Here is a 16,375-nt window from a genome sequence, read left to right as displayed (position 1 = left end):
GTTAAACCCCAATAGTCCTTTCCATGCCGCTGCTAAGTGGCAGGGATCTCCCTGACAAGCAGCTGATCCAAGCCGACAGGGATGAAATGCCACTTTCCACGCCGCTTCACAGCAACATGGAAAGGGGCATTTAAACCCCACGAACTGGTTCGCGAACTGGGGCAAGTTCATGAAAGTTCGTGGTTCGTGAAAAGGGACTAACCACAAACCGCACGGTTTGTTTTTTTCCCGGTTCGAGCCGACTTCTATTGTAATTGATAGAAAAACAAAACAAGTTTCCGATCTGAACAGCTTGTAATGAAAAAACCCTGGATTTTCTTTCATTTTGTTCTGGTCTCCTTCATTATTGCAGATTCAGCCTCTCTTGGTTTCAGTTTTACAAAGCTGCCAGAATTTTCCTAATAGGGGCATAGACAGAACACAGTGTTCCTTAAGGAGATGGGGAAGAGAGGCTCCGGGTTTCCCTGACTGGCTGCAAATTGTAGCTACTAGGATTATATACGTGTGAGGTATTTCAATCCTAAAGGATATATGAGATGGGATTTTGCCTCTCCTCCCAATTCCAGCTCTGCTGTGCCAAACTTGCCCTTACAGAATGCAGTTCTTTGCAAATCCTATTTCCCATCCAAACAAATCTCCTTCAAGGGCCTGCTACTGCTTAGATACTTAACCCAATTTGTGCCACCAAATGCCCTTGCCTTATCAGCCTTCCTCTCCTTGTACTACTGTTTCATAAACAAAGCAGCTGCAGTGCTATCTGTGTTATTGTTTGGAATCTTTCCTATCTTTAATATTAAAAATTTGTTTATTTAATTTATTAATTTATAACATTTATATGCCACCTTTCCATACAAATAGAGTTCTCAAGGCAGAGAACATCAAGGTATTAAAACATCTGGAACATTAAAAAAACCCAACATTTAAAATGTGTATATATTTAATAATGCAGTAAAGAAATATGGACATACAAACACAAATGCCATTGATTTCCTCAAAAGAGGGGAAGGGCCCTTATTCTGTCTGAAATGTGGCAATCTATCTTTCATTTATACCCCAGGCAGTGAGGACCCAAAGCATTGTACATCATTCTCCTCTTCTCCGTGTTATCCTCACAACAACTCTGTGAAGCAGATTGGGCTGACTAGCCCAAGGTCACCCAGCAAGCTTCCACAGCAGCTGTGAGTATTCTCAGGGAATACTATAATTCCCCGGAGTTTTGTCCAATTTGGATGGGAAACCATAAGCAGGGTCCCACGAAAAGGGAGGGGGAAGTCTTCCATTGAAATCAGTGGGAAATAATAATGAAATAAAATTATGAATAAACAACCATGAAATACCACTATACCAAACAACCCAACAACAGTCCCCTTTGGAATTAGGAAAAATAAAAAATAAAAAACTCAATCACAAGCCTAAAAGATACTTACCTGACGAAGAAAGTCAATGAACAGAGAATGGGCTTTTGTCTTGTTTTCCAGCTGACGAAGAAGAATGAGGGATGAATGGGTGAAAGTAGCAGCTTCTGCACAAGAATTTGGGGGAAATGTTTAAATTTCAGTTCAAATTTAATGTTTTTCTACATATAGCCCTTTTAAACATTTTCAATTAGACTAAGCATTGGCACCATATAAACTTTCTTTGAACTTATGACAAACTTTACTAGGCTGTTCCAAAAGCAGTTGGAAGATGATATTATTGGGGAAAGTAAACCAACATCCTTAACCAGTTGTAGATTTCCCCATTTCACTACTAGTCTGAGAAACAACTCAAGGCATTTAAACTTGGTGATCATAGAAGTAAAAGGTTTATTTAGCAATAAGCCTGATGCAGTCAATGAGGTATCAGAATGCATACAGGAAAGCTTCAGCACCTGTATTTTATACCTTTCAATCAACATAGAAAAAATTGCATACAGTTCATAAGTTCTCATACAATCCTGTAAACAAACAGCCAATTCTTACAAAAAATCAAGTCGAGGTACACGATCTTCTGAACATGATGGATTGACAGGTCATAGCCAGCATTTAAAAGGAATACAGTAAAAAGAAATTCCTGGCTAGCACCATTAATTTCATAACATGCCCAGGGATTGTTTACATTTGTGGATGTAAACAATTCTTAACGTTCAGCTTATAGTGGCAGTAAACTCGCTGTGCTTTTCTCATGGCCTCCATGTTATAATAATAATTGCAGGAACAGAAATGCAAAACACAGGGTGTAAGAAGGATTTTCTCACAGGCTTTGAGCAATCCAGATCAATGACTTTTAACTGGAAATCAGGAGCTACCCCAAAATTCACTAACAGACATGCCTAAATACTCAAATAACTGTCTCAGAAGAGCATTCCAGCACACAAATCCTCAATTGTAATCTGAAGCAGAATAATTCCAGGAAATCTGTACATACAATATCTGAACTTGCCATTTAATGTATCAAAATCACTTTTGTTTAGGAAGAGCGCTACACATTCCATTATTTCCAAATTGTAGAGATCTTACCGTGCTTATTTTAAGAAATAAATTTAAAAATTAGATCATAGAATTATATTCTATGATCTAATTTTTAAATTTTATAGCAAGTTCTTACCTGGTACAGATTCAGCCCACCGTGGGTCAGATGAAGGATAATCATCCACTAAATTCACACTGATCTGGGTCACAGCCCTATCCAGTTCAGAGTCAGGACCTAGATCTGCTTGTGGGGGGAATAGCTCACTAATGAAGGCTTGTGCATTGTCCAAATCATTCCTGAAATAAAGAGAAAGGCATGATAAATTAGCTTTTATAAGGACACATTGTCTTTGATAGGATGCATAACCCAACTTTTTGTTATCTTATTTTAAATAGGTAGTTACGGCAATGCTGCATTTAACACTTCGAAAGTAAAATTTGGAAATCTTCAGTATCATTCTATCAAGGTCAATGAATCATGAACATGGCCACCCTGAAGCCCCTTCTTCTTCCCATGCTGCTCCTTTACAACACCAGCTCGTGATTAACCAACCACCACCTAGCAAGTCCACCTTTAATCACTTCTACCTTCTCAGGTGCTGGGTCACATTCCCATTCTGAGTTCTTCTCCCAGCTTTCGAAGCTCCTGTTCTGGCTATTGCACCTTCCCACATGGTTAAGCTGGAGTGGGGAGACCTGGTCTGCTTGGGTCTGGTGGGCAAAGTTCATTCTGGCTCCCCTTTGGAATATTGCCTTCCAAGTAGCTAGGAGGCTAGGTACCACCTAGCCTGCAGATGACCCAAGCTTGGCTGACCACCTGCCCTTCCCAACTTCCAGCCAATTGCCTTCCTTCCTCCTTCAGCCTGGGGCCTTTTATCTCACATCTGGCCATTTCCAGTTCCTGCTTCCGTTTCTATTCCTGAGCAGCCCCTTTCTCTCAAGGAAGCCTATGCCCCAGAGAAGGCCTTTGTCCCACAGAGAGCCAGTACTGGTTTGGTCTTCTGCCAGTCTGATCCTCCCTTGCTCTTGCAGGCCGCAACGGCTCCTCCACTGACTCTTCTACCGGGCTGCTGCATTCCTTAGGGATGTGCCCCGCCCCATTTCTTCTCCCCAGAGTAGGGTGCTCAGGGCTGTTGACAGCCACCATCATATTTGTTACAGAATTTCATACTACAACGACATACAAACTGCCACACAACTATTTCAGTTACAAAGAACTCCAAAATATACCCCATACATACAAGCGGTATTGTTTTCTAGATTCTGAACCTGGATGCATGCATCGCTCAAAGTAAAATTTGTCAAAATTACTTAAGTCTTGTACAAGTCAATACAGAGCAATTTGAAATCATAAGGACCATATTTTCAAAGTCTCAAACAGACTCTAAATGGTTGCTTCTCTTACCTGTACTTAATGTCAGGGAAGTACATGTGGGTTTTGTCATCCCAAATCTGTAACTAAAAATTCTGGCTGAAGTACTGTCAAGACAAACAGTAGACAGAACTTCAATTCTGTTTTCATTTTGAAGCCAAAGACTGATTCTGTTTAATTTGACTAAGTGCACAATGACATTTTTTACTGCCTTGCATCTACAAAAATTAATCTCCAGGTAAGTTTCAGTACATTTTCCTTTGGCTGACGTAATATGCACTAAAGACAACAAGTCCCAAATAGTCAGTGTGGAAGTTCTTTAATAAATTTTTTTTAAATCCAACAAAAATAATGGGACATTCACAAGGGAGAGTGGGAAAGTGTTATGGCTCCTCGTAGGATTCTCTGAACTTGTGAAATTTTAAAAAATATATCTGATTTACTGTTTGCCTCATCTCCAAGACTCATGGTACATAATCATAAAGAGAATAACTTTTTATGTTGTTATTCTTTGTTAATGCTTAATGAATAGGTTAAGGTTACTATATTTGAGGTACTGTGCAGTAAATATGCCATACTGGCAGATTATTTCCACTATAATATGGCTGGTTTTCCAACATACACACAAATCGTGAACTTCAAAGGCAAATTACTTAATACCACTAAATTTGTACCTGCACACCTTGCTATCTAGAATAAGAAAGTTATGTTTTGTACCTGCAATACTGTAAGAAAGTTGTTTTCAACAATTTAGTCTTATCTTCTTGTGATATAATATCCATTCTGGAAGTAACATCAAATTCCAGTCCCTAAAATATAAAAGCAGAGAAAAAAGAACCAGGGCTTCAAGAGAAATAATCTTTCCCCAACAAACAACTTTATGTGACCAAAGATTCAAAACTGCCAGATTACCCAATAAAAGCCACAGGAATTACATCGTTAACCGAAGAGAACACTATCAGGGAAATACTTCTTCTGCCACACATACAAGTGTTCCATCTAATTATTACCTCATAATTTGATTCTGCTACAGATGAAGCTAGTGAATCTTCCAGGTCTTCAGGAAGCAAGGAAATGTTTTCTCTTGAATATATAGCTATGAGCCCATTTTTTCTGGTGAAAAAAATTGGAAGTCCAGCACAGGAACCTGCTCCTAAAATTGTATCTCCTAAATTGAAACAAAATGTTGTACTGTGAAAATAAATTCAAGACTATTATAAATGTATTCCTTTGACTTGTTACTCAAAACCAAAGGTTTTGATGACTCTGAAGCCAATCCTTAAATAAGAAAGGAACAAGACGGTGGCTCAGCAAGAAAAATTGGATTTTTCTTGCTGAGCTTATCCTACTCATGGAAGTGGTAACACCAGCATGATTTCACTGCTGGAATGCATCAGCACTAAAATGCACACAGTGCATTCAAGTGACCTTGCACTAATCTTGCTCTAACCAAACTCTATGCCTAATCAAAGGATTTTATGTAACAAAACATAGATCAAATACTTGAACAGGAGACTTTCAAAAACGTGTATCTTCCATCTGTTTTCAGGCCTTATTGTCTGGGTTTTAGTCACCCTTTCAGATTCAAAGTTGGAAGGAAAGCAGACAGCCTTGTGTGCAGGACACAACTTTAATGCTTTTGAGTATAAGACAAAAAAGATGGCTTTCCTAAACAAAGGCTTGTTTCATATAGTGCCACATTCTAGAGGATCTCCCCTGTTCCTGCCAGTTTTACAGCCTGTATGCTCAAAACTATCTACACTTGCAAACCTGGGAGGCTTGCTTATTGAAGATGCAGCAGCAGTTTCTGAAATCAGTGTAGGAAGTTTCTACTCCCAGGAGCTTCAGCATCTTGCATATATGAGCTTCCCAAACACTATACTGCTCATGCAAGCTGAGCATATTTTAACCTATTCATAATGTATGAATCTCTTTAAAATCAGTAACATTTTTAGAGCATGAGGAGGAATGAAGATATCTATGAGGTAATCAGTTGGGTGGTTATTTGCAAGCCTGATTTTGTCTCTCTCATGCTGACTCAAACTACTCTGCTTCAGATTTAGCACTACTGCCAGGACTTACTCCCACAATTTTTTAAAAAACCTTTACTTTTAACTTGCTAAGATGTTTGTGTTTCGTACATCTAACATTGAAAAAACATGACAAAACTAATTTAAAAAATAGAAAGAAAATTACAGAAATGGAGTCAAAACTTAATACAAACACAATATACAGTACAGTGCCCCACTTTACACATAAAAGAAAGAACTGAATACAAAGGTCAATTAAAATACAATTAAGAATAATTAGTAACTGAGTATATTAAAAACATTCTTTATTGGATTTTTATACTGCCAATTAGAGATGGGCATAAACCGAAATACGAAGTTCTTGATGAACTGGGCCGGTTCGTGGTTTGCGAACTGGCGGTTCATCATATCTTATTTTTGATGAACCACCATGAACTTTAAGCTGGTTCGTTTTTTGGTTCATCACTACAGACAGTCTGGCGCCGATTGATCAGTTTCCTAGGCAACAGGGGGTGGACTTCCTGCAGACCTTCTGCTGACCCGGAAGTGATGATTTGTTGACCTGGATGTGATGTTTTCATGAACCTAAACGAACCGGTTCACAAACTGGGACAGGTTCGTGAAAAGTTTGTGGTTCGTAAAATGCGACGAACCACGAACCACATGGTTCAGGGTTTTTTCCAGTTCGTGCCCATCTCTACTACCAATGTAACTCCAAGGAAGTTATACAGTTCTGGCTTTTTTTGTGTAAAAAAAAAAAAAAGTTTACCTTGAGCACTGAATGTAATTTTTTCCTGTGGTAAAGAAATTCTTCCTCTTCCAGTTGAACAAGCAAATATTTCATCTTCTGTATAAAGACAAGCAGCATGGCTAGAGAAGTCTGGAACTACTAGTTTACATATCAGTTCTTCAGGCTGAAAATATTAAAGGCTATGCTGTAACATAAACAAGCCATAATACTTCACACTAAGATGTTACAGAAGACAAGTATTCCTTCAACTTTTTACTCTCAACACAAATGCCCAGGAGCCAGATCCAGTGATTTGTGCTCACTAGGGAAGAGCCAAACAAGGGGGACAAAAGTCCTAAGAGACCTAAGAATACTTAACTTAATATTACAATCATTTATAATTTTTTATGATTTTAGTTTTTTAATTTTCAAAGTGCAAGTGCAAGCAGTGTAAACCTATTATATAACCAATCACTATAATTTGTTGTTAACCAAATTCCTACGCTATACATTATATATACCCCAAGTAAGCAATGCTCCACACGACGGTTATCTGCCTGCTAATGAGACAAAAGGATTAATATAAAATATGAACTGAAACCATATGAACTGAAATACTTACCTTTGGAGCATTGGTTACTTGGAGTATATATAATGTATAGTGCTTGTATGTAAAATTAAGTACTAGGACACACACAGAACTATTCTGCATCATTATAATAAAATTAAACACAACCCCCTCTTTTACACTGGCCAAGAAAGGCCAAACTGATTTATACATCTGTAAGTATTTAGTTTCTTAACTACAGGTGCAGAGTAAAATTAAACAGAGAGAGAAACTTAATTGTTTTTAAAATGTCTCACACATTTGGACATACCAGCTTATCTCCAACTAACCAAAGGAAGGAAAGTGGATTCTCCCTGACTTCCTGTGTGACTCCCCCCACTAGCCTCTGGATCCTCTAAAGATTATTTCTTGGGCTGCAGGACCTACAAGACAAACGTGTGGGTCAGGAAGGCTGCAGTGAAGAAGGGTCTAAGTTGTACCCTTGTCCCTCTCAACAGAAAAGGGAGCAATTTCACTGCCCCTCCCTTAACCCATTCAGTCGTCTGTATACCCAAAATCCTAAAATTAATCATTCCACAAGGGAATCAGAGACTGCAGGGAGGCAGAATAGGAACATGGGAAAAATCTGTGTCTTTGATTGGTGGTTGGTTATATACTGTCAAGAAGTGAATCATTTATGAAAGAAGTCATGGCTCTTTTTTGCTCTCTGTGTTTAACAACAGGTACTGGTTATGCCTTTAAGTAGAAGCTTATAATTAAAGTTGTTCCTTCAGGCCTCTTAACTGGACACTGGTTGCAGCTGGTGTAGGATAGGGGAAATTGGTTTGAGGAGATAGAACAATGATTGGTGTAAGGTTTACAGCCAGCATTTCTGTAACATTGTACATTTGCCAGGACAAGGCTATTACGTTTCTTTTGGTTTCCCCTCACCTTTTTCTAACCCTCATCACGCTGCCAGGTTGCTGAAATGCAAAGAGATAGCATTTGTGCTACAGGACTCTTTTTATGTAAGTGTATTTAGAGAATTAGTTTTATAGTTTTAGTGCATTTGAACCTTCCCATTAAGCTGTATTATTGTTGACAATTTCTTATTAAAAATCCTTTCTGTTAAAACTTTGTTTTATCATAGTTAATGTGAGTTGTTGGTTGAAACTTGGGATACTTTAAAGCTACTTTAACAATGAAGAATTGCTCAGATTAAGGCAGGTTAGCCTTGACATATACAAGTCTCCACTTCCAGTCATATACATTTGAATTGGAAGGCTGAATGGACATCTGTGGACATGGGCTGAAGCAGTTTCATGGTAACATCATAATAAACAGTAAAGTAATAGGGCAGGCAATAGCTGGGAAAAAGAAAAAATAACTTAGCAACATAGGCTATTAATTTTTTTGCTGAAAAATAATTCTAAGGTGTGAACATATTTAAATATAACACTATAAGCCATCCCATGAGCAAATTACTTAAAATCAATTTTATACATTTCTTATCAGGCTTTGGGATTAGGAGCTATAATTTTATAAAAGACAAGGATTTAGGATAGCACAGAGTATAAGAAGCAGTTAAACCTAAAGTTAATTGCTCATTTAGCACAAATATTACCTGAAAAGGTGGATTATACTGTGTGACCTCCACAGTTACACTGTCTGACATGTGATAACCACTTTCCTCCACTGTTATCAAAGTGTAGTAGGTGAGACATGGTTGGTCACTGTGATGCCAGGCTGCAGCCAAAATCACCAACCCATCACTATTTATGGAAAGGTAACACAAGAGATTAGGGGCCTCTACTCTTGCAAAAGAAGGATCAGAAAAATAAGCAAGAGTAAAGAATGTTCCAATTATCCAATAGACATCATCTTAAGTAAACTTACATACACACTAGGATTCAGAATGAGGAACTTTCAAAACCAGTCAATTGCTCACACAGGTGGGCAGTATGTGTGTATCTGATCTGAAATGCTAGTCGCATCCTTGCAACAGCTATATTTTACACAAGAGAATACAGACAGTATTTACACTAACAAGCAAAGAATAAGAACTTACCAGTTTTGCTGCAAATCCAAATACTGCACATTCACACCTCTTTTAATTTCTTCATAGTTGCTTTCAGAACCCTATGCAAACAACAGATGTTCAAAATGCCAAGAACAAAAACGCTACATTTTGTTTTCAAATTTATTGCTTCCTACCCAAATAGCATCCATGATGTTTTCTCTAAGCACTCTATCCATATCCCAGCTGAGAATGTGACGCTCTGCAGAATCATCTATTTCCCATTTGTGCAGATTTGAGCTTGTCATGGCGTAAAATCTTGAATTCTTTCTGTCCCAAAGAACACTAGAAAGCTGAATTACAAGAAATTATGAATACCAGTATACACTTGTTTAATATAAAGATACCTTGATTCAATGGTTCCATAAGAAACAAACAGAATTACTTAATGTCCTGGTTGTAAAAATCAACACAGCATTTCTCCACGCTTGTAAGAATCATATCCTCTGCAAGTTCTCTTTTGACAAGCTAAGTACTAGAGTAAGAACCACAATATATTGGAGTCTAAGAAGGCGTGGACTGAAAGACTTAGCCACAAAACAACATAGACACAGAATTTGTGTTGCTCTTGATGCCACAGGTGGCTAAGACGCTTAAAGCAACACATTCTGAACAGCACTCCTAGCTCCAAAGACTTTACTAGTTGGAGAAAGAATGGCATTTTCCAAGCAGCAGTATGTTGAACCTTGAATTCTGGAAAAAATACAATTTCCACAAATTAGAACTGCTTCCTTGAGGGCAAATACCTGATTCTTTGGTAACAAGCAAGTGATAATTGAACATCTGATGCATCACAGAAATCTGTGAAAGCATTCATGTTTTCAGGGTTTTAACATTTCATACACATTTACTGAAATATTTAAAAACAAACACTTACTGCAGCATCACTATTAGGAGACAAGATCCCCAGTAGAGAAGAAACCCTTCGGCCTATGCCTGATAACATGCCTTGTCCTTGAGGTAGGCCATGCTGATGAATCTTGCCAGTACTGTCTAGTGTCAGACGCAAAAACTGGCTCCTTGAAGATGATAAAATAAAGCTTACTCCCTGAAAAAAAGGGCCCAATTTAAAAGACAGGTCCAATAACAGCTTTCTGTAGAAACTGTATCAAACTTCCGTTTGCTTTTAGAAACAGAATGCAGATTTCATTTAAATCCAACTCAAAGTAAAATCCTTCAGTTTTCCAAAAATCATCATAAAGAAGTCTCCCTTCTCTTGTGGATAACAGGGTTGGATCCAGCAATCTGAAATCCTTGTGCAAACAATCTTCCCCACTTCTCCGTACCCCCAGCAGTCCCTTCCAGCCCTGAGAAAATGCCCAGTCTCATGGGACCTTCATAGAGTAACAGCCGTATGGGTCAGGAGGAAAGGGGAGGGGGGAACCTGTCATCAATGCAGCCCCAACCTATATGGCTATTACTTCACATGGGTCTTGCAACCTTGGGAATTGACTTTCCCAGGATCAGCAGAGATTGCTTGAGGAAAGGAAATGAAGGAAGACCTGTGACCTCTTGCTAACAGATCACTAGATCCAACCTTCAGTAAGTGACAAGTAGTAATCCAGTTTTTGTTGAATTTTTAATAAAAGCTCCAGAAATGCTTTTAGCTTATAGTTTTTACTTTACCTTTACAGCTGTTAGAAAACTGCAGAGAGCACCTCCAAAGTCTATGAATGTTTCAGTATAAGTATTTTCATGCACAAGGCTGGGCCAATAGCGTATTGATCCTTCACAGGTGGCAACCATTACTGACACAGACTTGCAAAGACAGAAAGCAGATACAGATTAGGTACATATTCTGAAATTGGGGACATGTTTTACACTAGAAACTTAAGAAAGTTTCAGTATCCTGGCTCCCATACAAGGTGCTCTTGGAACCATACTTATGTGGAAACCTTTAATAAAACAGTTTTAACAGCAGAACAAAACTGCCACATGTATAGTTCTATTTCAAAGTATTTTAAACACTAAGTTGAGCTGCAAACTAATTTTCATTTTATTTTTTAGGAAAAAAATCCTGATCTCAATCTAGACAGTTAACAGAATATGTTAGTTCTAATTTTGCTCTACTTGCTTTTCCTCTAGACAAAAGGGTTTTCCTTAAATTTCTTATTTTAAAAATAGATTTTTTAAAAAACTGAAAAGCAATGAAATCATGTTATACAAAAAAGACACATTCAATTAATATAGTACTAATGAACTTGCTGTGTTTGGCTGCATCACAAATGTAATTTCCAAACCATCTAAAGACAAACTGCTTTTACAAATAATTTCCAAAAATTAATTTGTTGAGGTTGCTCACCTGTAAAGAAGACGTTTCACCGGGGAAATTAAGGCAAGATACTGTTACTAAGCTTGAACTCTGCAGATAGTCACTGGGTGGCAACTGCAGTTCCTTGCACACAGATAGCTGTAACACAAACACAAGTATATCAGATTAGAAGCATGCATTTATATTACACAAGATATCCCCAAACCTATTTTAGAGTGATTTTTTATTTTATTTATAAAATATATATCCAGATCTACTTAATTCCCTCTTTGTGTTATGCATAACAACTTTTATTCCCACTGTTATTAATTTCCTAATTTAATCCAACACAGTATGTTGATCTTACTGTCGACACATAGGTTTGCCATCTTGCCTGCTGCTCATGACAATCTGACAGTGCAAAGTTATGCAACATTACTCTAGTCTAAACCCCCTGAAATCAATTGTTTTAGACTGTAGTAATGCTGTAAAAGAATACACTGCAAGTCTATCTATCATGCACTGAAGTGAGTCTTCAGTTAAACTAGGTATTCTTTGTAAGCAAAATGTAGTCGCCTAATAGAATAAAGATTCACTTCTGGCAACATTAAAAACAGGTCACACAAACTATATTCTTCTTTCTAATAAGACTTAAAAGATGCGACCGTAAGCACACTTACTTGGCAGTCTCCTTAAAATATAGAGGGGTATTCTGCCAAGAAAGCATGAATAAGCTTGGGTACTCATTCACCCCTTTAATCATCATTTGAATATATATCATATTAACAGGCTAGTTAAACGTTCAAAGAGAATTCACAAATCTCTGGCTTGTCCATTAGTTTTCACTTAATGGTCAAAGATCTGGTTCCAAGTTGTACAAGCTCTGTATCTTTCACAAAGAACATTGTCAAAGAACTTTCAGGAAAGGGAAATTGCTGTACTTCCAGGTAACTTCAATGGAGTTCATACTACTGGCAGTGTTGTGCATTTGCTCATTAACCTGCTGTCAAATTAATCTTTTTATTTTAAACATGATTAGTACACAGATCAACATTAAGATATTGTAAATTAATGTTGATTTACCTTAGCAACTGGTGACTGACCCATCTTCCAAATAATCAATCTGTCTCTGTAGACTAACCAAGCCCATCCACTTTCATCCAGCTGTATACTCACAAGGGCATCAGCTTTTTTTAAAAAAAGAACAAATTCATAGACATAATGTATCAGAGACATGGTTAACAAGATCTCTAATGGCACTTTACACTTTATTAGACAGCAATCAGTGTACCTAGCAATGTTAGACAGAAATCACGTAAAATGACTAAATGAAAAACTGTTCTAACAATCTTAAAAATGATAAAAGTAACACTGTGAAGAATACCATAATCGATCACCACAAGCAATCTTGAATAATTACAAACACTAGCCATGAATCTCAAAGTGCACTCTATGATGTTTAAAATAGGCATCCCATCAACCTCTAGGGACGTTAACAGGAATTGTACACTGGTTCTGGGAATCAATAAGCAGCAATGTCACCATTATACAATTTTAACTGCATTAAAATATTGAGTCACTCACCATCAGCCATTCGTAGGGCCTCTATCACTTTTACTGGCAAAGAAGCCCCAAAGGCTTTCACGTCATAGTTGATAGTTTCACTTCCTGTGGGATGGTGGAGAACTCTTGTGGGAGTACCTCTAAGCAAAAGAGTTGCACTTTTCAGTATTTCTCACCTCAATAAATTAATACTACTTATTCTTTTAATAATTGTTTAACCACAAAAAATACACCCTCTTCAGCTATTTAACGAAATCTACAGCACTTCCCCACTGAAAACAGGGCTTACATGTATAAAAATCTGCACTTTTTAAAAACTGTGAATAGTGCATCATCACAGTTAGAAGAGAGTGAAAAAACTACTTAAGGAAGAAAAGGAACAAAGTTTGTCGTCCACATCTTTGTCAGATCTCACTCAGTAACTATAACAACTGGGAAGAAAAGCCTTGCCCTAAAACCACCCTCAGTTTGCTTTAACTTGGGACACTATCAAGCCACGAAGCGAGTCCGACATCACAGACCGCAACGTCCTTCACCCTCAGGCTCTTCCCGCGGAACCACAGCCGGCACTCACCGGGCGGACAGGGTGCCGGAGTGCCTCCTAGCAGCCGGAGAGAAAAGCGCTGGCGAAGCGACAGACGAGACCACCAGGGCTGGTTTCTTTCTGCCTCCCACTCGGAGGCTTCTTCGACCCGACCCGCCGCCACCTGAGGCGTGAGGGGTGCCTGGAACCGAATGCATCGCCGTACCGCGAAGGCCCCCACTGCAGCCGTCTAAATGCTCCCAAACAACTCTAGAGGGGTCTCGCCGGCTGCAACCGCCTCGTTTTGGCGAACGGCCTCGCCCGCGCGCTCAAATTCTACGTCATCGTTCTCTCCAGGACAGGATTGGTCGAAACCTTCAGCCGTTTTGCCCTATTTAAAATTGGCTTAGAAAGACGGGAGTTCCGTTGGCGCTGGGTGACAAGAGGGAGGGCCGAGGGCATTCGCGGGTTTTCTGGGGTTTCGTTCTGTCGCTCGGCTCAAGCGTTTTCTATGGGAGCTGTGGCGTATCTTCTAAACAATATTTAAACACGTCTGCTGCGGCAGGTGTGAAGCTGGCGAGCACAAAGCACTCTGGCTGCCAACATAAGCGTGCCTGCCAGGCTTTTAGTTCCACCTAGTTTACTCCATCTGAAAAACCGCTCACCATTTGAGTCGGAGTAGAATCTGGGAGGCTGCGGTTCCAGTGCCTTTGCGGTGGAATCTAACTAGTGGTCTAGGGCCAGTAACTATGCGCTAACTTACTTTACAGGGTTGTGAGGATTAAATGGAGGAGGGGAGAACAGTATTGTAAGCTGCTTAGGGACTCCATTGGGGAGGAAAGCAGGGTAAAATATATATAAATAAATTCGTTTCCCTTTTGATCTTCCACTGGAGGATAATAGGAGCCCACTTTTGCAGTGGTTTACAGAAAACACAGTGCCAGCCAGAGGCTTAACCTACCATAACCTTTAAAAACCTGCTACAAGGTGTGTTATGCATGGGAAAGACACTGCCTGTGTTTGCCAACACTCCAATTTGTTCCAAAGCACAGAATTTATAGCACTTCTATTTTCATCTAGGCTGAATCCACGCTTACTGGCATAGCGCTAAACAGAATGATAGCGTCTTCCTGGCGTGTTTTATGACATGGCGCCATGAGAGCGGCATCGTGGCGCAATGACAAAACACGCCAGGAAGACACTATCATTCCGACTGTTTAGTGCTATGCCGGTAAGTGTGGATTCAGCCAGAATCTAAGACCCGTTCTTGCAAGATCCATAATGACCAACTCTTATCACAGGCCATGTATGAAAAAGGTGAAAATAAATCTCCCAAGCAAAAAAAGTCTCATTTACTTCACTGAAGAAAGGGATTGCGTTCTTTCTCCTAAACTTCAGTAATAATATTTAAACAGTGATAAGCAAGATGGGAGCCTGCAAAGGAATTGAAGGGGAATTAATGTATCTAGGAAATCGTTTCTCACTCTCCCCTTCAAACTAGCTGAGCAGGCCAATTTCCCCATCTCCCTTTGAAAACTCCATTAAAATAAACTTTCAGTTGACAAATCATTTTGTCATAGCTTACAATCTGTAAAATGAAATGACTCATCTCACATTCTGATTAATACGGTAGACCTTGCAATCTGTGGGGAGGATCTATTCCTGGGATCATTGTGAAAAGCAAAATCCATGGAAGGTAGGGTTCTGTTGCCTCTCAATAGCAAAACAAAAAAAAATCTCACAAAATGTAATGATATGATGATGGCACAGTGGGAGCAAAACAGGCTAGAAACCTCATTACATGATCAGTAACATCTGCAAATAGCAGGAGTCTACTGTAAAAATGATAGGATACTAAAAATTAAAAATACAGTAGAAAACAGTATCGGCCAACAGGAAGAGACAAGAAGCATGCAGTGAAAAAAAGAGGACAACTAGGGCATCTTATCAGAAAGTAGATAAATGCCAAAGTAAGTAAGTGCCAAATTCCCCACCACCACTGGGAGGGTATAGGGACCTGGCAACCCTACAAACTCCCTAGCCTCGGCCTTCTCACAAGCCTTTCAACAGGTTAGTGAAAGGGAGAAGGTTCAGGGTCTGGTCAAGCGAGGACACCAAAAAGGGGGTGGGGAGAGCTAATGTAACATACTGGTTAAGTGGCTGGGCCACAAATCAACTCTCTGCTGGTTCAAATCCCATAATTGCCATGAAGTGAGTAGGTGGCTCTGGATAAGCCACTCCTCTCAGTCTCAGCTGCACAGCCGTATTGGGAAAATAAGAATAATACTGACCTTGTTCACAGCAGAGGGCGTAATTAGTACCATGTCAGCCTGCAGGAAGAGTTCTGGCAAGTTTTCCAGACATGGTGCATAGAGGCATGGAACCCTTATCGGTGCCGGTTAGGGAGATACTATCCTTCCTTCAAGAAGGGTTGGATAAAAGTCTTAGCACCAGCAAACACCCTTATATGGCAGGTGGCAGTCATCTCAACAATTAGGGATTCTAGGAAGGGAAATTCCCTAGTACATCACCTTCATATCAAGATATTTTAAAGGGGCAGCTCATTGTTGAATTCTCCATGGGTTCATAGGTTTCCCACATGGAATCTCAATTGAGTACTGACAGCATTATCCAAAGACTCCTTTGAACCTATGGCTCCACATCTTCTAAAGGAATTGACCTTTAAGACTATCTTTTCTGGTGGGAATCACATCAGCTAGATGAAGCTGCAGGCACTATCAGTAGATAGGGAGCTATGCATTTTTTCAGTATTACAATACTCAGTATTACAAACTGAACCAGCTTTCATTACAAAGGTGAACTCCGCCTTTC

At 39.2% G+C, this 16,375-nt stretch overlaps 1 protein-coding gene across 1 annotated transcript in view; it reads right to left on the bottom strand.

Annotated features, from left to right (window-relative positions):
- NUP133 (nucleoporin 133) overlaps positions 1-13,850 on the bottom strand; it is a 52,739-nt gene extending 38,889 nt beyond the window's left edge. Inside the window, exons 1-14 of the mRNA XM_054987544.1 lie at positions 13,595-13,850; positions 13,042-13,160; positions 12,541-12,644; positions 11,509-11,616; positions 10,833-10,964; positions 10,084-10,254; positions 9,344-9,499; positions 9,198-9,268; positions 8,754-8,901; positions 6,622-6,766; positions 4,833-4,990; positions 4,540-4,631; positions 2,587-2,747; positions 1,428-1,522 (exon numbers count right to left, since the gene is read on the bottom strand). Coding sequence (XP_054843519.1) covers positions 1,428-1,522; positions 2,587-2,747; positions 4,540-4,631; positions 4,833-4,990; positions 6,622-6,766; positions 8,754-8,901; positions 9,198-9,268; positions 9,344-9,499; positions 10,084-10,254; positions 10,833-10,964; positions 11,509-11,616; positions 12,541-12,644; positions 13,042-13,160; positions 13,595-13,761 — 1,827 coding nt within the window. The 5' untranslated portion in view covers positions 13,762-13,850. The remainder of the gene's footprint in view (positions 1-1,427; positions 1,523-2,586; positions 2,748-4,539; positions 4,632-4,832; positions 4,991-6,621; positions 6,767-8,753; positions 8,902-9,197; positions 9,269-9,343; positions 9,500-10,083; positions 10,255-10,832; positions 10,965-11,508; positions 11,617-12,540; positions 12,645-13,041; positions 13,161-13,594) is intronic.
- Positions 13,851-16,375: the final 2,525 nt, after the last annotated feature.

The sequence above is a fragment of the Eublepharis macularius genome, chromosome 1 (genome assembly GCF_028583425.1).
Source record: "Eublepharis macularius isolate TG4126 chromosome 1, MPM_Emac_v1.0, whole genome shotgun sequence".
In the NCBI taxonomy this organism is placed as follows: Eukaryota; Metazoa; Chordata; class Lepidosauria; order Squamata; family Eublepharidae; genus Eublepharis; species Eublepharis macularius.
Note: the sequence above shows the minus strand (reverse complement) of the source record. Positions and strands in the feature narration are given on the sequence as shown.